At 32.5% G+C, this 21776-nt stretch overlaps 2 protein-coding genes across 2 annotated transcripts in view; one reads left to right on the plus strand and one right to left on the minus strand.

Moving 5' to 3' along the window:
• LOC129807792 (uncharacterized) overlaps positions 1 to 21776 on the plus strand; it is an 802905-nt gene that overhangs the window by 361351 nt on the left and 419778 nt on the right. The gene's annotated exons all lie outside the window — the stretch shown is intronic.
• Positions 2894 to 8120, minus strand: LOC129807798 (polyprenol reductase-like). The gene is made up of 3 exons (XM_055857293.1): positions 8059 to 8120; positions 7417 to 7994; positions 2894 to 3590 (listed from the first exon to the last, which is right to left on the minus strand). Exons 2-3 carry the CDS (start codon positions 7763 to 7765, stop codon positions 3007 to 3009), a joined length of 933 nt encoding a protein of 310 aa, XP_055713268.1. The 5' UTR covers positions 7766 to 7994; positions 8059 to 8120; the 3' UTR covers positions 2894 to 3006.

Consider the following 21776-nt stretch of genomic DNA (forward strand, 5'->3'; position numbering starts at 1 on the left):
GTTCTTTGTTTTCCATGCTATATAGTGAATTATAGCGCTATTATGTGGTCCTTTTTTCGCTGTCTCTCCTTGCCCAAACCATTCATCGTCATAACACATCTCATGGGACAGCATGAAAAATAGCCCTGAGAATTCCTGGACACTGCAGAGCTCTCAAGGAAGATAATTTCGAAAAATTAATTCTATTTGCCATGCCACTTGTCTATCCTTCAGTTTTCAACTGCATACAAGAAAAGTGCTCAAATATGCTAAAATTGAATCAATTTTTCTTCTCTTCAACCCATTCTTGAACATCCCCCCGGGTAGAATGTATCACAAGAAAGTTTTATTAATGCTATTTAGAAGGATCTTTGCTGTGAGAAAATCTAATAGAGATATTTTCTTCTGATTTTTCACACAGAAATATTCATAAAGAAATGACTTATATGCATCTCTTTCACCGTCTAAATTGGGTTTGGAAAGTGCGTTAAAACGAAATATGATTGTGTACAATTGTCATGGTAAAGTAGAAAAATATGAGAGAAAAGTGATTTATGATACACATCCAAGAGTTTAGCAGAAAAGTGTTGAAAAAAATATAATTAATCTTTGCAGTGAAACGGTCGTTTTTCACGAAAATTGCAGCTTGGAGAAAAAAAAGTGGTATAAGCTACGGGCGATGTAATTAAAACATCCATATTCAGTAACACGAACGACGAATTAGCAGAGAAAGTTATTAAAAAATTGCTGAAATTGATAAATTAACGACACTTAGGCTGCATAATTGAGTCAGAGAACTTATGATGCATTTTACACTGAAAGAATTTGAGGGCGGTACTAAAAATTTAGCACATGCACGTACTAAAAGAAATTGTAAATTAGAAATTTGCGTGACTTATTGCGAAGGTATTAAAGAATCATCTGTTGCCGTATTTACACTTAATCCTACGTATTTACAGAAATCTTTTGGCACGGGTTTTAGTACAAAGTAATATAATTTATGAAAGTCAAGTTTGCTCATGTTACATTAAATAAAGGAAATGTCCTCTGACACATTATTGCTACTTTCAACAGTTTCCAATGCTATCTCTCCAGTAGAGAAGGATGAGAAACTTTAGTACAGCTTTACGTTTTTGCCATTAAATCTTTTTCCAAATAAAAAGAAATTACGTAGTCATCATCACAGCTCTCTGAAAATACATTAAACATTTTTTTCCAATTATATGAGGTGGTCACTTTTTATTTGAAAAACTAAACTTAAGAACCTTTGCCAGAGCCCTAACTTTTAGTACAAATACGTTGCAAGTTTTTTTTGATATATTTTTCTCATTATGATAATTTAAAAATGTTATATTCTATATTCCATAGTTCTTATTGTTATATTATCTGACCTAGGCATCAGTCAACAAATTTTTAATTACTAAATTATTATTTTTACAATTTATTTATTTTATGACTTGGTACCCTTAAATTATTTCAATAACGACGTCTCTTTAATGAATGATAAAGATTGTTTGATTTCAAAATATTATTATCACAATTTCTCTTTTAGTACATGCCTGTTCTAAATAATAATTCAACGAACAACATCTATTTTTAAGTAAAACTTTCCAGGGATTTTGACAGATATTTTTGTTACATTATATTAGCAATATTATCTTTTAGAAATAGGGGATGATGGGGCACTTTCACACAGTCAAACGTTTATTTTAATTTTCTTTTTTTTCGAAAACTAAAGGGAACCATATTTAAGCTAACCATGTCTCCATAGTTTCTCTTGAGTATTTCTGTGTCTTAAAATACGCAGCACTATTCCTGGAAATAATTCTTTATTGTCTCAAAAATATGAATTTTCCAAAGTACTGCAGGCTCGAAACTACCCCACTCTCTCTTGCATTATTTATGCAACATTTGCTGTCTCTAGTACATTATTTTTTATGTTTATACTTTAAGTTAAAATACTTTAAGTTTCAAAAAATACTTTTCTAACATTATTCACTAAAAAATTGTAATTTTGCCTTGTAAGTTGTTTTAGAAGATGTATGTACTAAAAATTTTGTCTCTCAAAATTAGTAGAAATGTTCTTTTTAGTCGCAAATTATGGCTCCCTTTGCAAGTAGGTGAAAAGAATCTTTGTACTAATTTTGAGAGACAAAATTTTTAGTACATACATCTTCTAAAACAATTAACAAGACAAAATTATAATTTTTAGTGAAGAATTTTAGAAAAGATTTTTGTGAAACTTTACCTATATGAACTTAAAACAATAATGTATTTAATAAAGAAACAGCAAGCATTATGAACACTTTACGACACTTTCCTGAGAAACTGTGTATTAGTACTTACAAAAACTGTTCGAATAAGAAATAAATTCTTTATCAGACTTTCTATTCTGCATTCTTCTTTACGGTGTAATTCCCATGAAAAAGGAAAATGGAAAATCTTCCTTCTGAACACTTTTTAGCACATGGCTGTTCATGAGTGTTTCTGCATTATCGTTTCATTTATGTTGGTTTCTGTCACGACTGATTCATGGTTTGAGAACACGGCGATAGCAACCAACACAAAGAAAAGTCGATAATGCAGAAGCATTTAAGAACATCCATGTACTAAAAAAAATCATTCCATTTTTCATTGGAATACCACTGTTATTCTGCCAACATTTTGATCTTAAATAAGAACTCTTCACACCCTAAATTTGAAGTTATCTTCATAAATATCGAAAGTTGGAGAAATAGAATCTCAAATTTTGAAATCGATCCATAAATCCTGTCATAAATTTAGATTTATATCTAAAAGACGGTCGAAACCAAGTAATGAACTTCATTAATCTGTATATTACGTTCGATTATGCCCCATTGATTTTTTTGCTTAATTAAAAATATAAAATAAAATAAGTTTGTAATACAATTGAATTAGAAAAAGATTTATTACTAGTGCAATTGAAAATTTATTTAACACATACCAAAGGTAAATTCCTAAGAATCTTGAAGGGAAGCCTGTGGAAAGTTTTCCTGGATGTTGAAATCAGAAGACAAATGGAATGAGGGCACGTCGCCGAAGGGGATAGTTTGGAAAGTTTTTACGATACCACAGGTGAGTCTCATAAGCCATTGTAACTTGATTGGCAGCTACCAGGGCTAGAATGGCCAACCAGGAGGAATTTCTGTAGATGACCCCGAAGATTGAGAGGTAGATGAGGCACTCAAAGAGCATATGAGGTGAAGAAACCAACTCAAAGAAGCCTCCGGTGGGCAAGAAGTGTCCTTCTGTGGTCACTCGACCACTTCTATCACGTCTCAGATTGGCCAGGATTGTGTGGGAGCGGAACTGGTTGTAGGAGGCAAAGATGAAGACTACAATACAGACGACCAGACGCCAGGAAATATCTTGAAGACGGAGCTGGGATGGAGAGCTTCCAGGAACGAATCCTTGACTATTACACACCAGCAGAGTTACTACGCCGAAGTAGTAGAAGAAGGAGTTGAGATACTGAATAAGATTCATTGTCGCCTTCTTGGAGAATACTTGAGTGAAGTGCGTCTCGAAGCATCGTACAAGGATGTGAAAATACAGCATAAGGAGCCCCACGATGGTTTCCAAAGAAGTGGCTGGAAAGTATCGTGTGAATTAGCAAACAAGTATCAATAACATGGAATTAGTTATTTAAAAAATATATTTTATGTTTTATTTAAAAAATAATTGATATCAAAGGTACATTCAGATGAGGGTATTTTGATTTAAAATATCCCTTTCATAATAAAATGTTCTACTGGAATTTACCCCGAGTGACTTTTGCCTATCTTTCGGCGAGTTAAATGTTAAAACTATCAACTGCACCTTTCTGAGAGGTATTTATCAATAGTTTGGGCTGTATTTGGACGGTTTGGGCTCTTAAATTGTATTTCACAGAGTCACTGATAATTATTAAAAAATATAGATAATCTATTTAGATTATATTTTTAAACTTTGGAAGAAATAGTATAATTCTAGGCGCTATATTCAACCTTTCGGCGCATAAAAAGTACCTACTGTTTTTGATAAATGAAATATTATTATTTATTATTCTCAAGAAAAACGATAAAAAAATAACAGAAAATTTCCAACATAGAAAACATCAAAAATAATTTATCTAGGTAGCACCAAAGGCAAAATTCTCTTTCTCCACGTAGCATTTAATCGATATTTTCAATCCCCAAGAAAGTTGTTTGTGTTGTTATAAATTTTCAGAAGGAAAGCACAATCCCAGCTCATCCGAGACTTTCACATTGATATGAATTTCAAAAATTCCACAATATTTATTCTTATGGCATTTATCGAAACAAGGCTGAGTGCATTTTCTCGTGCCGATTTTGAGAATTATTTTGGTTGAAGGAAGCTTATGTGGATTTTTCTAGCAGAGAAAAGTGCATTAAACCAAATATTGGCCATACATTTAATATGGCACGAACGGGGTTTCTTTGGGTATTTACCAACAAAGAAAACACTCAAAATTCATAGGAATCGCCAAATTTTGCGAAGAGTAAAATTTCCTGGGAACAGTAAAATATTCTAGGTGCAGTAAAATTTTCTGTGAATAGTAAAATATCCTACGAGAATTAAAATTTCCTACAAACAGGATTTTGTTTTGCAAACAGAAAAATTTCCTTCAAGCGGTAAAATTTTTCGTAAACAGGAAACTTTCCTTTAAATAGTAAAATATCCTTATCAATAATGAAATTCCCCGAGAGCAATAAAAATATCCTAGAAACAGTAAAATTTCCTCGCGCACAGAACAATTTCCCGGGAACAGTAAAATTTCCTTGGAACAGTAAAATCTCCTCGCGAACAGAACAATTTTCCGGGAACAGTAAAATTTCCTTCAAATGGTAAAATATCTTTATGAATAATAAAATTTCTCGGGATCAATAAAAATATCCTAGGAACAGTAAAATTTCCTCGTGCACAGAATAATTTCCTGGGAACAGTAAAATTTCCTTGTAACAGTAAAATTTCCTCGCGAACAGAACAATTTCCTGGGTACAGTAAAATTTCCTGGGAACAGCAGAATTTCCTGCGCTCAGCAAAATTTTCTGTCAACAGTAAAATTTCCTGAAAGCAGTAAAACTTTCTGAAAAGAGTATATTTTCCTGAGAACAGTAAAATTTCCTGCAAGCAGTAAAATTTTGTGGGAACAGCAAAATTTCCTGGCTATATTAAATTTTCTTACGAACAGAAAAATTTCCCGCCAACAGTAAAATTTCTTGGGAACAATAAAATTTATTGCAAACAGAAGAATTTTATGCGAACAGGAAAATTTCCTGCGCACAATTAAATCTTTTCCAAAAACTTAAATTTCTTGCAACAATAAAATTTCCTGGAAACAGTAAAATTTCATACGAATACTGAAATTATTTGCGAATAGTAGAATTTCCTGTAAATAACGAAGTTTCTTGCCAACAGAAAAATTTCCTGAGAACAGTAAAATTTTTTGGGAACAGTAAAATTTCTTTCGAACAGTGAAATTTCCAGTGACCCAAGTGCAAACATCTGGTAGGTCTTCGACATCTACATGCCTACCTACCTATATAAATCGCGAATATTGTTATTTTTTCTTGAGATAATTGAATATTTTCTTCTTCTTATATAAAATTGTGAATATTTTGTGGATATTGGCCTAAACTCTAAGACCAAGATCAAGGTCAAAATATCAACCTGTCAAATTTCCAAGATCAAGAATTCATATTCTGACGCGAAGTATTTATGAAACTTAAAATGTCTTAGTTAAGAACCAAGATTTCAAGATTTTCCACACTTAACGTAACATCATTTCTAACAAATATCTTCATTTCTTTGCCGAATTTGTTGAAATTTTGCCAAATAAATCAGAAAAAATAATTATAGGTTGTATTAAATAATATATGACAGACCATAATCGGGAATAAAAGAAGTGAAAACAAAACTTGTGACATGTGATAAACCCGAAAATTCTTATGCAAGACATGCAAAATGTCATTCTTTTGCAGGTATCCTCAGGGTGTTGTACTTCAAAACGTACATCTAGAACGTTTTGAACCATTACGATTAAATTACAAGATCATATATAGCATTTTTGATAGACAATTTCTTTTTGCATCATCACTTATAGAAACATTCCTCATCAAAAACGATTTCCGCATGAAACTTTTCAAATTGTTAGTATCATGAAATCTTGCGAATTATCGTAATGCAAAATGCAACCAATACTGCTATATGATATTACAAAAAGCTTTACTAAGAAATGGATATATTTTAACATGGATTAATTTACAGAAAATTGTTAAGTATAAAAATTCCCAGGAAGATTTATTTCATTAATAAAGAGTTGAGGTGAGAATTTGTCTTTCTATAGAAGTGATACCATCTTGTCGTAATTAAAACTTCTTGAACTATTAAAGAACATGATGTTGAAGTTTAAGCACGAAATTTCATTTGCAGAAGCCATAAAGTTTCATTTATTCCTTTACGTGTCCTTTTGAATCTATATTGACTATAAAAACGAAACAAGCTTCGTTCACGGAATGAGATTTAAAAAATTTGGAAGACCATTAATGAAATTAGATTTTAATGAGACGAATTTTGGTCAACCTTATTTTTTTCGAAATAAGATTAGAAAAAATGGTTTTGAAGAAAAATTAATCAGTTTCCTAACCAAAGTAGGGGAAAGCGTCCTAACTTCGGACGACACAAGCTTCGAACATTTTATTGTTTTCAATATGTTTTTAAATAATTTGACCCACTTTAATATTATATTTTAATAGCTAGTTCGATATTTTAAATTTCCTGGAAAGGGTCAAATCCATTAGGAACATAGAGAAAGGATTGCGTTGTTCGAAGCTTGAGTCGTCCGAAGGTAGCGCGCTTTCCCCTATACAAAAATTTCAAAGTCGATGTTGCCTTTTCAAATTTTAAAGGTGCTTTTTTGTAGAATGAGTATTCAATGGTTAGTGCGAGGTTTCTTTTGTCATGAGAAAACTTTTAATGGGCCTTATCAAAAAATTAATAGAGTATGGTGAGATTTATATTAAAAAAAGTGATAAATCACAGCGGAAAAACTTGTTTATAAAGGGGTCATTGTACTACAGAGACCGTATCTCTTGCCATTTGTCTTCTAAATCAATTACAAACAGATAGTAAAAACGGACAGGCACGTTAAGAACAATCTACTAAAGTAATATACTGATTAACAAAATTTACTTTAAGTTTAAAAAATAGATAAATACTTCATTGAAAAGGAGTATTAACACCATAAACAATTTAAATAGAAGATTAAAGAGTATTCAATATAATTCGACTTTGCCCAATAAATCTGCACAGTTATAGCCACATAGCTAAAATTTCTCCATTGCGTTCAAATTTAAATTATTCTCTAATTCATTTATTGCAGTTGTGCACAAATTATTATAACTTTCAACTTACTCTGCACAGTTCTCTGATTTCCGCAAGCATACTGGAGAAAATCACTGAATAGTGTGAAAATTTGTCCAGTGGAAAATGTTCTAACAGTTACAACTAGCACTATTGAGCCCCAGATGGTGGCAAAGAGGTAGAAGTGACGAAACCAGGATTTTGGAACTAGCAAAAGTGTCATGAGATCACCCTTCGATGACCCATTCCCTGAAATTTTCCCATAGAACAGCAGCCGGCGTATAAATCCTGGCAAGAATTGCTCCAAAACATTTATTGTCAGTCCCACAATGACGTAGCAGATTGCCAGGAGCCAGAAAATCGCTTCTACGGTATTTATAGAGGAATTTACAGGTGTCATGTTTGGCAATCTTCCCACCTCAACCCTTCAACACGGTTGATTAAGCACCTCCGACACAATCTTCCTCGTCACTTCACTTCGCGAAAGACACTGTCTCACCTTGTTTTCACCTGCTTTTTTTGGGCATTTCTCAGGGAAGAATTGGCTGAGATGGCACTTTATCGCTGCTGGATCATTTGTCAGCACCACTTGAAAGGTGAATGATTCTTCAGTGATAACGAGGAGCGTGCTTTGTAGACAAAATTTATAATACTACATTAACCACCTGGCACAAAAATTCCCCAAATAATAACCTCTATCACTTTCACGAGTTTAAGCGTGACTAACAAGTACCATATCAGGCGAGCGATATACCATGAAGGTCAAACGATTCGATTCATAAAGTTCAGTGCTTCACAAAGCAAAATTTACTCAGCAATGGAGCTAATACATTCACAATATGCTCACAGTTCGAAGCAAATTTTAGTACAGACCTCTGATGAAATTGACACCAAGAAAGTATTAAAACCAATAATTTGAGTACCTTATTTGGAACCAAATGGGGTAAAGTGGTACAAGTTAAACAATGGTACAATTTGGACAGGGCTTTTTGTCTTGATAAATTTAGTACTTCATTTTTATTTGTATATTTTTAATGCTTTCGTTTTAAAATTTGGTTTCTTGTGCTTAAAAAGAAATTTTGTACTTTATTTATCAAGAAAAAAGCCATGTCCAACTTGTACCGGCGAATTGTCCAACTTGTAACACTAATTTCAAATTATATCACTTTACTCTAATACAATTAAATTATGAAAATATATTTTCTGCCCATGTTAACATAGAATACTTTGTTATTATAAAATTCAAATTATTTTAATTTTGTTTTAGTACATGCATGTGCTAAATATTTTAAATTTTTTAGAATATTGTTGTGAAATAGTTTTATAAAAAGTGTACGCTTCAGGAGGAGATATCAGCAGAATACTACATTAACCACCTGCCACAAAAATTCCCCAAATACTAACCTCTATCACTTTCACGAGTTTAAGCGTGACTAACAAGTACCATATCAGGCGAGCGATATACCATGAAGGTCAAACGATTCGATTCATAAAGTTCAGTTGGATTCATAAAGCAAAATTTACTCAGCAATGGAGCTATTATATTCACAATATGCTCACAGTTCGAAGAAAATTTTAGTACAGACCTCTGATGAAACTAGCATCAAGAAAGTATTATAACAATTAATTTGAGTATATTATTTAAACCGGATAACATACTTAAATTATGAAAATATATTTTTTGTTCATGTTAACTTACAATAATTTCGTCATATTTAAATTTTAAAATAATTTTAATTTTGGTTTAGTACATACATGTGCTAAATATTTGAAATTTTTAGAATATTGTTGTGAAATAATTTTATAAAAAGTGTACGCATCAGGGGGAGATATCAGCAAAAAAATATGTTTACCATTTCCGATTCCGACACTTCCTTCAGATTTTTTTTAGTACTTCCACAATTTATACTAGAAATCTTCAAAATCTGTACATCTCTTCCAAGTTACTATTTTCTTCTTCTAATTTTTAGAATATTGTGTAGATCAAATGGGAGATTTTGTGTAAGAAAAAATGTATATCAATACTTCCGATATTTCCTTCTGATTCTTTTTAGTACTTTCACAAATTACATGAAAATTCCTCAAAATTTGTACACCAGTTATAAGCTATAGCATCTACCCCCTGGTATAGACAGTAGATAACTGGACGTAGACCAACATTTTAGTACAGCAAATTGTAAGTGTACTAGAAAGGAAATAGCTACTTGGAAGTGGTGTGCAGATTTTGAAAATTTTTGATATAAATTGTAGAAGTACTAAAAAAAAACTCAGATGGAAGTGCCTGAAGTGGTGAACATGATTTTTCGGCTAATATCTCCCCTTTCGAGAGCACGTTCTTTATGAGACTATTTTGTAACAATATTTTTGAAATTTCTACTATTTAGAACTAGTGTGTACTAAAACAAATTTAAGATTAATTTAACAATTTTAAAAAATTTAACTTAATTTACTAAACTAAACTAAACTAATTTAACTTAAAATTTAACTTATATAACTTATATATTTAACTTAATAACTAAAAATTTAACTTAATTTACTAAACTAAAAATTTAAATTAATTTAACTTTGAAAATGTAACAAATTCGACGATTAGTATGTTAAGGTAATTTATACAGCTTTAATTTTATATCGAAAAAAAACGAATAAATACTTCTCTTTAAATTTCAAACAACAAGAAATAAAAAGGGTCTTTTATGTCTGTTTTTTTAAGCAATAATATAACGATAATGCTGTAAAGTAACGAGGTCTGAAAATATTCATATAAACAATGATTTTCTTTTTAAATTACGTCTAAAATTTTTAGTACACCAGGAAAATATTTCGGAAAATATAAGATCCTTTGTAATTTGTGAAATTCTGCAAATAGTTAACGTCAACGTTATATGTAGTTTACATACATGAGTGAATTTATGTGTACCGTCGTTGCGGGTGACTTTGCACTCGGGGGGTGACTTTGCACTCTGCTGTTCGTGAGAGTTTGAACAATTCTAGCACTTATTGATAGTCTTCGCCGATCCGGTCTACCATGTCAAAGTATATAGGGATATGTTAAGTACCAAGTAAGGTACAATGGTCCTCAAAAGGATTCTTGTAGTTTCAGTAATAGTCAATGAAATCCTAGAATAGGTATTTTGTCAAAAAACGACTCCGCGAAAAAGTTATCTGAAGATGCAAATCCAAAATCAATTTCAGAGAAGTAAATTGCCCAAATCTATTCTAAATTTATCTGGCTAGAATAATCCACTTCGATTTTGTTCATTATTTTCAGTAAATTCCTTTTTTTCACTATAGTCTTCCTAAGAACGCATGATTTATATTATAAAATTGCTTATAATGGACTTTCTTAAGCTTTATTATAGAAGTATTTGGCTAAAAATTATCCAATTTTTTTTATAACTTAAGATAAAATGACCGAGATCTACAAGATGGTGTGGTCGCCATCTTGATTTGACGATTCTGTCCGCCATTTTGAATAACTGTCAAAATCTAAAACAGGTTCGATTAAGCTGAAATTTTAGTATGTTCTGGCTGATGTCAAGACCTTTTCAGAACATATATAAAATCCGACCTAGGTCAAGTGATTTTCTGGATACTGGGGCTCTAAGCTCAAAATTTTGACATTTTCATTAATACAGAACTACGGAGAGCTTCTTTTATCGAAACCATCACAAAAAAGGCAGTATTATCGTTAGGCGATGAGATCTAAATAGCAAACAACAGGAAAAGTAATGTTTTTCTTTATAACAGCATATTATTTGAAGATCTGAAAAACTTTTGCAAAGATGAAAAAATAAAACAAAATAAATAAATGCACTTTTCATTTATTTATTTTTAATTATGTAAGAGTAAATAAATATATAAAATAAAATCCTCCACCATTTCTAATGGTTACTGAGGCATTTCTTTTAGGTTTCAAAATTCAGGATTAGAAAATAAAGATCGCCAAAATATGAATATTTAAAATTTTTAAACTTTCAGCTTCTGTATCAAGGTAAATACTTGACGTAGACCGGAACATACATACGTTCTGAAAAGGTCTTGATATCAGCAACAACATACTAAAATTTCAACCCAATCGAACCTGTTTTAGATTTTGACAGTTGTTCAAAATGGCGGACAGAAACGTCAAATCAAGATGGCGATCATGTCATCTTGTAGATCTCGTGCATCTTACTCTTAAATGTGAAGATCTTCATTGTCGTTTATTATCAGAAATTGTTGATTTTTTAGTATTTATTAAAAAGTGCAAAGTCACCCGCACCTTATCCCCAGTGCAAGCCTTTTTTCTTGATTTTTTTAAACATAGTAAAATTTTATAAAATTAATGCTACTGGCACAAAATCCATTCATTAACAACTGAATACAAATAATTTTACTCAAAAACCCCCCTCCCTTCACTTTAACTATCCACTTTTAGAGGGTAAAGTTGAAAAACAGCGAAAAAACGTGCAAAGTCACCCGCAACGACGGTATTTTAGAGGTTGGTGGTTGGTCCCCTTGCCAACAATGTCCAGTCACAATATAGACAGATATCGCAACTGTAAAAAAAGCTTTCTAACAAAAGAACTTTCGAGTTTTGTGCCAAAAAACAATATTTGCTAGAAGAGACTTCAGTACTTCAACTTGAGAAAAAATTGAAATGAAACACTTCTTCCTGTTAAAGAAAATTGGCTTAATTGCCGTCGCGTCGCCAAATTATATTATGTAGAATTTAATCCCATTTAAAAATAGGAGAAAAAAGAAACCAATTTCGAAAGGTGTCTCTATTTAAAGGTACCTCACTTTGCTCTAAGGAAACTAGTCAGGAAATGTGATAATGCTTTCCAGCTGGGTAAGTGAGATTTTCACTGGTACGTGAGATGGTTCTTTGCTTATCTTTCCCAAATTTTACGATTAGGGAAAGGCTCTCAGGCTTCGCACATACTCTGGCTTCGAACACTTCATATTTTTCCCATATTCCTTTAATGAATCTGATCTTATGGCAATATATTTTAAGAGCCAGTCCTAAGTCCGATCATAATTCATTAACGGAATATGAGAAAAATATGAAATGTCCGAAGCCAGAGTGTCTACGAATCCTGAAAGTTTACCCTTAGTCTATTTCTACTTTTACAATTTTAAACAAACGAATCATCTATTAATGTATCTCAAAAATACCTTACTTGAACTAATAAAGTGCATATGCTCAAGCTTCTTAATGACTAAATTTTTCACATGTTTGCGATTTTAAAAACTGGACATTTTTCCCTGGTTTTGAAAATATGGGTGCAATGAGTCACATTTATTGAGAAACATAGGAAAAATTTAGTCATTACGAAGCTTGGGATCGTACGAAGCACGGGCACTTTCCCCTACTGATACCAAGTAACACTTTGCTGCAGCATAAGGTGATATTTGGTGTGTAATTCATCCGAAATTTGAAATGTTCTTCAATTGATGACTTCGTGTAATCGTTCTCTTTCGCCTTTTGGAAGTTTTCCCATTCATCGAGAGGATAATACCCCTTTGCCATTGCTGCATGCCAAATGAGAGAGTTTTTCTCCATGTACGACCATTTAATTACTCATTCCATATGCTGAAAGGAAAGTATTTTTGCATGTCTCCCTTTGGGGATAGGTATGACTTTCATCAACTTGGATGGTACTATGGCTTATGCACCATGGATAATATTCCTCCCGGGGGTGTTTGCCGCCCACAAATATGATCTGGTGAAGTTGGCAAATTGTTCTAATTGAAAATGGGATGACCTCTGAGCTGGGGAAAGTATTCCCTCATTGTTCCTGAACTACTGCACCTCTTGTTGGTTCCGGGCATAACCAGCAATCACCAAGGGACGCTTTATCAAGTGCAAATTATGTTGCAAGTTTTATTGAAATTGTGAATCTTTGATTTTGCGCAAATTGGAGTTAATTATTTGATATTTGAAAACCATCCGAGGAAATGATTATTAGGAGTTCTATTTTGATGACTGTGTAAATGATGGTTCTTCAGAACTTCCCCTGATTAATTGAACTGTCACTAGGTCCATTTTAAGTGATTTATGGAATAATGAAATATTTATCGTGGTTTTGAGGCAGACAAAAGCAGAAGGAAATTAGAGCACATCCAAAGAGAAATGGGTCTTTAATCTTCAACTCGGAGGTGATTAAATTTACCTTTCTCCCCCACAAACTTATCCTTTCCCCTGGAGTCCTCCATGGGGAAGTAGAACTTTTTCATCAGACAGAATTCAAAATCCATCCATAAGTGCAAATTTTCTAGAATTTCATCGTACACATTTTACGTCAATTCGCATTTAAATTAATTTGAATAAATTTATCAAAGTTTGTCGGATAAGCTTATCTTGCATATTTTAATTCTTATTTAAATTGATTTGACTTTCATCTTTTCATGCTGTATTCCTTTCCATATCCTCAATATGGGGTTTTTAAAGAAATTGAATCAAAGGGTTAACAAGTATTCGGCATACTCGATCTTATGTCAACAAGTAATACTTTGCCCAAATATTTAACAAAAGCGAGACAAGGGAGAGAAATTAGCCGGAAGTGGTGTACAAAGTAAAAAAAAATAGCTGCCCTTAGAACTAAGCCCAGAAATATTTTTCTTATTAATTTTAAGCTTGACAAAAAAAATTAAAATTTACTTAAAGCGTGTGCACGTTAAGATTGCACCCAAGAATAATGCTTTAAAAATGAAGTCTACATGCTCTTAGGTTTCGGTTAAAAAGACGTTTTAATTTCAGTACTTCTGTATTTTTCGCTTCTTATACTTACAATTTCATCACTGATTAAAATTGAAAAATTTTTGAATATGATATTGCTTAAATTACATGACACTGAATAAAAAACATTTATCACAGGATTCTCACAAGCATCACAAATTTCAGTAAGAAACTTAGTTTCTTCTTGAATACTTATCATTGTAAGCTTTTTTTAAATTAGTCTTTGGTTTCTCTCAATCATGAATTCATGTTTTAATTCTGAACGGTTAATTGCTTGAAAAATTGCACACATATGTTTAAAAAATATTACCAAAAGATTTAAGGGAACTTTCAAACCACCTCTTTGCATTTCATTAAAAAAATCATCATCGATCTTAACACCTATGCCATCATACACAAACTCCTTACATAAATCACAAACTTTTTTTTAAATAAGCATGAGCAGCATATCCACAAACGTAAATATTAGCTGATTCATTATATTCTGCTTCATCCAAATAATCGGTGTCCAGGATATGTAGGTAACTGCTGACATTTGTTTCCGGTACTTCTGTCTCTGAGCTTTTCTCAATTTTGAAATCCAGTAGGTTGGAGTATCGCAAAATATTTTGGATCCTTATTTTCTTCTCAGATTCCATTAAATTACACTGTGCAACAGTGATTTTGTCCCTGGGTTCTCATGCTATTTTTTCTATTGCTAGGGTCAAATGATTTACGAAAATACTTATCATTTTGATTTCATTTTGTTTTTGCGCCTGGAATCTAGGCAAATCACTCCAAGATGCGTATTGCAATGCATAAGACTCAAAATTTGGGTATATTAAATTCTTGAGAATTTTTGCCATTAATCCAATTATTTCTAACATATCAATATATCAACGACTCCTGTCGTTGTTAGTGTAGTAGTATAGTCGGAACAACCGTCCAAGAAGGAACAGGACCCTGACCACCAGCCACACTAGCAAAGGTGTACTCCACAGCGGAGAATTCCCAAAAATCGCAAGCCAGATACTTCACATTTTACTTAATATTGAGGAAAAGATACTGGCTAGTCCGGGAGAGAAAAACCCCATAGCTTAGGGCTGCAACTATGGGAAGATGGGTTGATAAAAAATTTGTTACCATCCAGGATTCTCCGCCTGTTTAAATATAACTTAATTTTGATTTTTTTTCTAATGTAGATATGAAATTCGGCCCTGTAAATTCGTATAAAAATTAATTATCGGTTATGACTTATGAGCCGATTCAAAACCTAGTGAAACCCATTCAGTTTTGTCATAAATTTCAATACCTTTCCAACGAGCCCAAGCATGACCCCATTCGATTGATAAATGCACTCTCTAAAGCAATTTTAACGTATGACCTTAAAAACCGTTTAAACATTTTGTTTTTCCAGTAGAGGCCGAGGGGTAACTCATTTCGGGGAACTCGAGCCAATCTGGCTGGGGAATCCATACATTTTTTTTTCAGGAAACCCGGGGAACAAATACATTTTTTGGGAACTCGAGCCAATTTGATTGATTATGAATTACCCCTTGGTAGAGGCTCGCTATAGACCATATTTGGTTCCAGATTTGACACTTGGGTCACATTATAGTCCATGTCACTTTTTAAAATTATCAACGACTTTTAGTATTGAAATTGCTCTACGGCTTCCACTTTCTTTGCGATTGTGGTACTTGTCCTCGCTCTCTTCATTATGGATCACAATTATCACAACTACCGTCGTTGCGGGTGACTTTGCACTCGGGGGGTGACTTTGCACTCTGCTGTTCGTGAGAGTTTGAACAATTCTAGCTCTTATTGATAGTCTTCGCCGATCCGGTCTACCATGTCAAAGTATATAGGGATATGTTAAGTACCAAGTAAGGTACAATGATCCTCAAAAGGATTCTTGTAGTTTCAGTAATAGTCAATGAAATCCTAGTATAGGTATTTTGTCAAAAAACGACTCCGCGAAAAAGTTATCTGAAGATCCAATTCCAAAATCGATTTCAGAGAAGTAAATTGCCCAAATCTATTCTAAATTTATCTGGCTAGAATAATCCACTTCGATTTTGTTCATTATTTTTAGTAAATTCCTTTTTTTTACTATAATCTTCCTAAGAACGCATGATTTATATTATAAAATTGCATATAATGGACTTTCTTAAGCTTTATTATAGAAGTATTTGGCCAAAAATTATCCAATTTTTTTATAACTTAAGATAAAATGACCGAAATCTACAAGATGGTGTGGTCGCCATCTTGATTTGACGATTCTGTCCGCCATTTTGAATAACTGTCAAAACAAAAAACTTATCCGATTGAGCTGAAATTTTAGTATGTTCTGGCTGATGTCAAGACCTTTTCAGAACATATATAAAATCCGACCTAGGTCAAGCGATTGTCTGGATACTGGGGCTCTAAGTTCAAAATTTTGACATTTTCATTAATACAGAACTACGGAGAGCTTCTTTTATCGAAACCATCACAAAAAAGGCAGTATTATCGTTAGGCGATGAGATCTAAATAACAAACAAAAAGAAAAGTAATGTTTTTCTTTATAACAGCATATTATTTGAAGATCTGAAAAACTTTTTCAAAGATGAAAAAATAAAAAAATAAATAAATGCACTTTTCATTTACTTTGTTTTAATTATGTAAGAGTAAATAAATATATAAAATAAAAGCCTCAACCATTTCTAATGGTTACTGAGGCATTTCGTTTAGGTTTTAAAATTCAGGATTAGAAAATAAAGATCGCTAAAATATGAATATTTCAAATTTTTAAACTTTGAGCCTCTGTATCAAGGTAAATACTTGACGTAGACCGGAACATAGATACGTTCTAAAAAGGTCTTGATATCAGCTACAACATACTAAAATTTCAACCCAATCGAACCTGTTTTAGATTTTGACGGTTATTCAAAATGGCGGACAGAAACGTCAAATCAAGATGGCGACCACGTCATCTTGTAGATCTCGTGCATCTTACCCTTAGATGTGAAGATCTTCATTGTCGTTTATTATCAGAAATTGTTGATTTTTTAGTATTTATTAAAAAGTGCAAAGTCACCCGCACCTTATCCCCAGTGCAAGCCTTTTTTCTTGATTTTTTTAAACATAGTAAAATTTTATAAAATTAATGCTAGTGGCACAAAATCCATTCATTAACAACTGAATACAAATAATTTTACTCAAAAACCCTGCTCCCTTCACTTTAACTATCCACTTTTAGAGGGCAAAGTCGAAAAACAGCGAAAAAACGTGCAAAGTCACCCGCAACGACGGTACTCAATAAAGTTTGCCAAAAATATTAAAATAATTATGATAACATTTCATTCATAAAAAACAAAACCTGTGTTTTGAAATCAACGGTCGATAAATTGTGGACTATAGAGCGATGGCCTATCGGGGTTCTACTGTAGCTAAATTTTGTATGTGGACCCCAAACCCTTCGAAGTGTTGAGAGTGTGAGGCGTTGTTTAATCAAATTGTCCAAGTGCTAAAAGCGGTGTACAAATTTTATCCTTAACATCCTTCCCTTGCTTGAGTCTAGATAAATATTTAATGTAAAATATGAAGAAATAAAATTAGTACAAGATTAAATTAAGAATTTTGAAGAAGAATAAAATAATTCTTGCATTCCCAAAGTGTTTCATAATTCACTTAGAACACTTTACATTCTCAATCCAAAAGTTTCTAGTACATTACAAAAGGACCAGACATCAATTCTAACTGAAATATTTAATTTTGTTCTTCCGAAAGAGCTATATAGACAGGGTTCTGAGGTATTTGTAATTAATGTTTTTGTCTACGAAGAATGTTCTCTTGCAGAAATAAATAATTTGTACCATGCTCACCTTTTGTGCAGCAACCAAAAATCCAAGGGGAGATGTACTTGCAAGTGATGTACAGATTTTTCCCGTAACATTTTCACCCTCGCCAAAATCACATTTTAAAAGACAAAAAGCATATAAAACAGGGAAAAATGGGAAAAATGAGAAAAATTATATTTCTGTAGAATTTCTATGAGAACCATTTTTCGCCTTTCAGGCTGGATACAACCCCATATGTAAATTCCATGGGGACAAAGAGGCCAGGACTCCCCAGGAATTTGCAATGGCAGGGAGTCTGTGCTGAAGAAGAAACCTCATGGGAAATTCATCCCAATGAGAGTTTTGTCCTCCTTCGATGGAGCACGTTTTCCGAGATAGAGACTCTGTGAAACCTACCCCGGAAGACAGTGATTAAATTTTCATCTCCCCAGGAGAAGAAATGGGTATTAAGGGCAGGAGAACATGCGGGAGATGTGCAACTCCTTCTCTAAAGTCACACTGCAATTTTTCATTAAAATTATTTCCTCGAGGAAACTCTTTTCCACATTTTCTCATTAATTCACTGTTTATTCTTTTGCTGTGTACATTTTTCATGCATTGAGAGGCCTCTTGAGTACCCATCAAGCCCTAATGTTCCATATTTTAGAGACGATAAAGTGTCTGGGGCAAAAGTACTTTGAGGTTTTCCCTCTTACATTTTCCACATAAAAAATTCTCTGCACATTTGCAATGACTCTACCACAGCCTTGTAATTTATTTAAATCAATTGTTTATTCAATTTTCAAAATACTTTTCTTAAAGTTTTTGTCAAATTTAAAGTTTACTGAATAAGCCGTTGAAAGGTATAAAATCGGTTATTTCAACGTTCTTGTTTTTTGATAAATAAGGCAGTTTTAAAAAGCTCTTCTAAAGAGCTTAGACATTTCGGTAAGTTTTACTGTTTGTCGATAAGTATTTCGTTCAGTTTCTTATATGGCGTGTATTCGATGTTATCAATCAAACAAGTTAGAAAATTCGAACGAATTTTTGATAGACAGTTGATCAAGTATTCCAGAGGTGTGCAAAAACCGTTTAAAACTGAATAAACGTCAAAATAAGTTTGTTCAGGTAGCGTTTTGGCCATTGACGTACAAGTTTCATTTGACGTTTGTTCGGTTTCAAACGCTTCTTGCACATCTCGGAACTATTCCATCAGAAAAAGGACCTCAAACTTGTTCTAATTTTCTATGATGACTACTTATGTACATGGCTACGTACATAAGCGCCTTGGTGCAAACAAAACATAATTCATAATTTATATTTAAAATTAAATATTTTAGCCAATTTTTTATTCAGCTTGTCTAATGGTAAGACCCCAATGTTTTGCTGAAGATTGTTAGTGTGGGACCTGTTCTAATTTTCTATGATGACTACTTATGTACATGGCTACGTACATAAGCGCCTTGGTGCAAACAAAACATAATTCATAATTTATATTTAAAATTAAATATTTTAGCCAATTTTTTATTCAGCTTGTCTAATGGTAAGACCCCAATGTTTTGCTGAAGATTGTTAGTGTGGGACCTGTTCTAATTTTCTATGATGACTACTTATGTACATGGCTACGTACATAAGCGCCTTGGTGCAAACAAAACATAATTCATAATTTATATTTAAAATTAAATATTTTAGCCAATTTTTTATTCAGCTTGTCTAATGGTAAGACCCCAATGTTTTGCTGAAGATTGTTAGTGTGGGACCTGTTCTAATTTTCTATGATGACTACTTATGTACATGGCTACGTACATAAGCGCCTTGGTGCAAACAAAACATAATTCATAATTTATATTTAAAATTAAATATTTTAGCCAATTTTTTATTCAGCTTGTCTAATGGTAAGACCCCAATGTTTTGCTGAAGATTGTTAGTGTGGGACCTGTTCTAATTTTCTATGATGACTACTTATGTACATGGCTACGTACATAAGCGCCTTGGTGCAAACAAAACATAATTCATAATTTATATTTAAAATTAAATATTTTAGCCAATTTTTTATTCAGCTTGTCTAATGGTAAGACCCCAATGTTTTGCTGAAGATTGTTAGTGTGGGACCTGTTCTAATTTTCTATGATGACTACTTATGTACATGGCTACGTACATAAGCGCCTTGGTGCAAACAAAACATAATTCATAATTTATATTTAAAATTAAATATTTTAGCCAATTTTTTATTCAGCTTGTCTAATGGTAAGACCCCAATGTTTTGCTGAAGATTGTTAGTGTGGGACCTGTTCTAATTTTCTATGATGACTACTTATGTACATGGCTACGTACATAAGCGCCTTGGTGCAAACAAAACATAATTCATAATTTATATTTAAAATTAAATATTTTAGCCAATTTTTTATTCAGCTTGTCTAATGGTAAGACCCCAATGTTTTGCTGAAGATTGTTAGTGTGGGACCTGTTCTAATTTTCTATGATGACTACTTATGTACATGGCTACGTACATAAGCGCCTTGGTGCAAACAAAACATAATTCATAATTTATATTTAAAATTAAATATTTTAGCCAATTTTTTATTCAGCTTGTCTAATGGTAAGACCCCAATGTTTTGCTGAAGATTGTTAGTGTGGGACCTGTTCTAATTTTCTATGATGACTACTTATGTACATGGCTACGTACATAAGCGCCTTGGTGCAAACAAAACATAATTCATAATTTATATTTAAAATTAAATATTTTAGCCAATTTTTTATTCAGCTTGTCTAATGGTAAGACCCCAATGTTTTGCTGAAGATTGTTAGTGTGGGACCTGTTCTAATTTTCTATGATGACTACTTATGTACATGGCTACGTACATAAGCGCCTTGGTGCAAACAAAACATAATTCATAATTTATATTTAAAATTAAATATTTTAGCCAATTTTTTATTCAGCTTGTCTAATGGTAAGACCCCAATGTTTTGCTGAAGATTGTTAGTGTGGGACCTGTTCTAATTTTCTATGATGACTACTTATGTACATGGCTACGTACATAAGCGCCTTGGTGCAAACAAAACATAATTCATAATTTATATTTAAAATTAAATATTTTAGCCAATTTTTTATTCAGCTTGTCTAATGGTAAGACCCCAATGTTTTGCTGAAGATTGTTAGTGTGGGACCTGTTCTAATTTTCTATGATGACTACTTATGTACATGGCTACGTACATAAGCGCCTTGGTGCAAACAAAACATAATTCATAATTTATATTTAAAATTAAATATTTTAGCCAATTTTTTATTCAGCTTGTCTAATGGTAAGACCCCAATGTTTTGCTGAAGATTGTTAGTGTGGGACCTGTTCTAATTTTCTATGATGACTACTTATGTACATGGCTACGTACATAAGCGCCTTGGTGCAAACAAAACATAATTCATAATTTATATTTAAAATTAAATATTTTAGCCAATTTTTTATTCAGCTTGTCTAATGGTAAGACCCCAATGTTTTGCTGAAGATTGTTAGTGTGGGACCTGTTCTAATTTTCTATGATGACTACTTATGTACATGGCTACGTACATAAGCGCCTTGGTGCAAACAAAACATAATTCATAATTTATATTTAAAATTAAATATTTTAGCCAATTTTTTATTCAGCTTGTCTAATGGTAAGACCCCAATGTTTTGCTGAAGATTGTTAGTGTGGGACCTGTTCTAATTTTCTATGATGACTACTTATGTACATGGCTACGTACATAAGCGCCTTGGTGCAAACAAAACATAATTCATAATTTATATTTAAAATTAAATATTTTAGCCAATTTTTTATTCAGCTTGTCTAATGGTAAGACCCCAATGTTTTGCTGAAGATTGTTAGTGTGGGACCTGTTCTAATTTTCTATG

The sequence above is a fragment of the Phlebotomus papatasi genome, chromosome 3 (genome assembly GCF_024763615.1).
Source record: "Phlebotomus papatasi isolate M1 chromosome 3, Ppap_2.1, whole genome shotgun sequence".
Classification (NCBI taxonomy): domain Eukaryota; kingdom Metazoa; phylum Arthropoda; class Insecta; order Diptera; family Psychodidae; genus Phlebotomus; species Phlebotomus papatasi.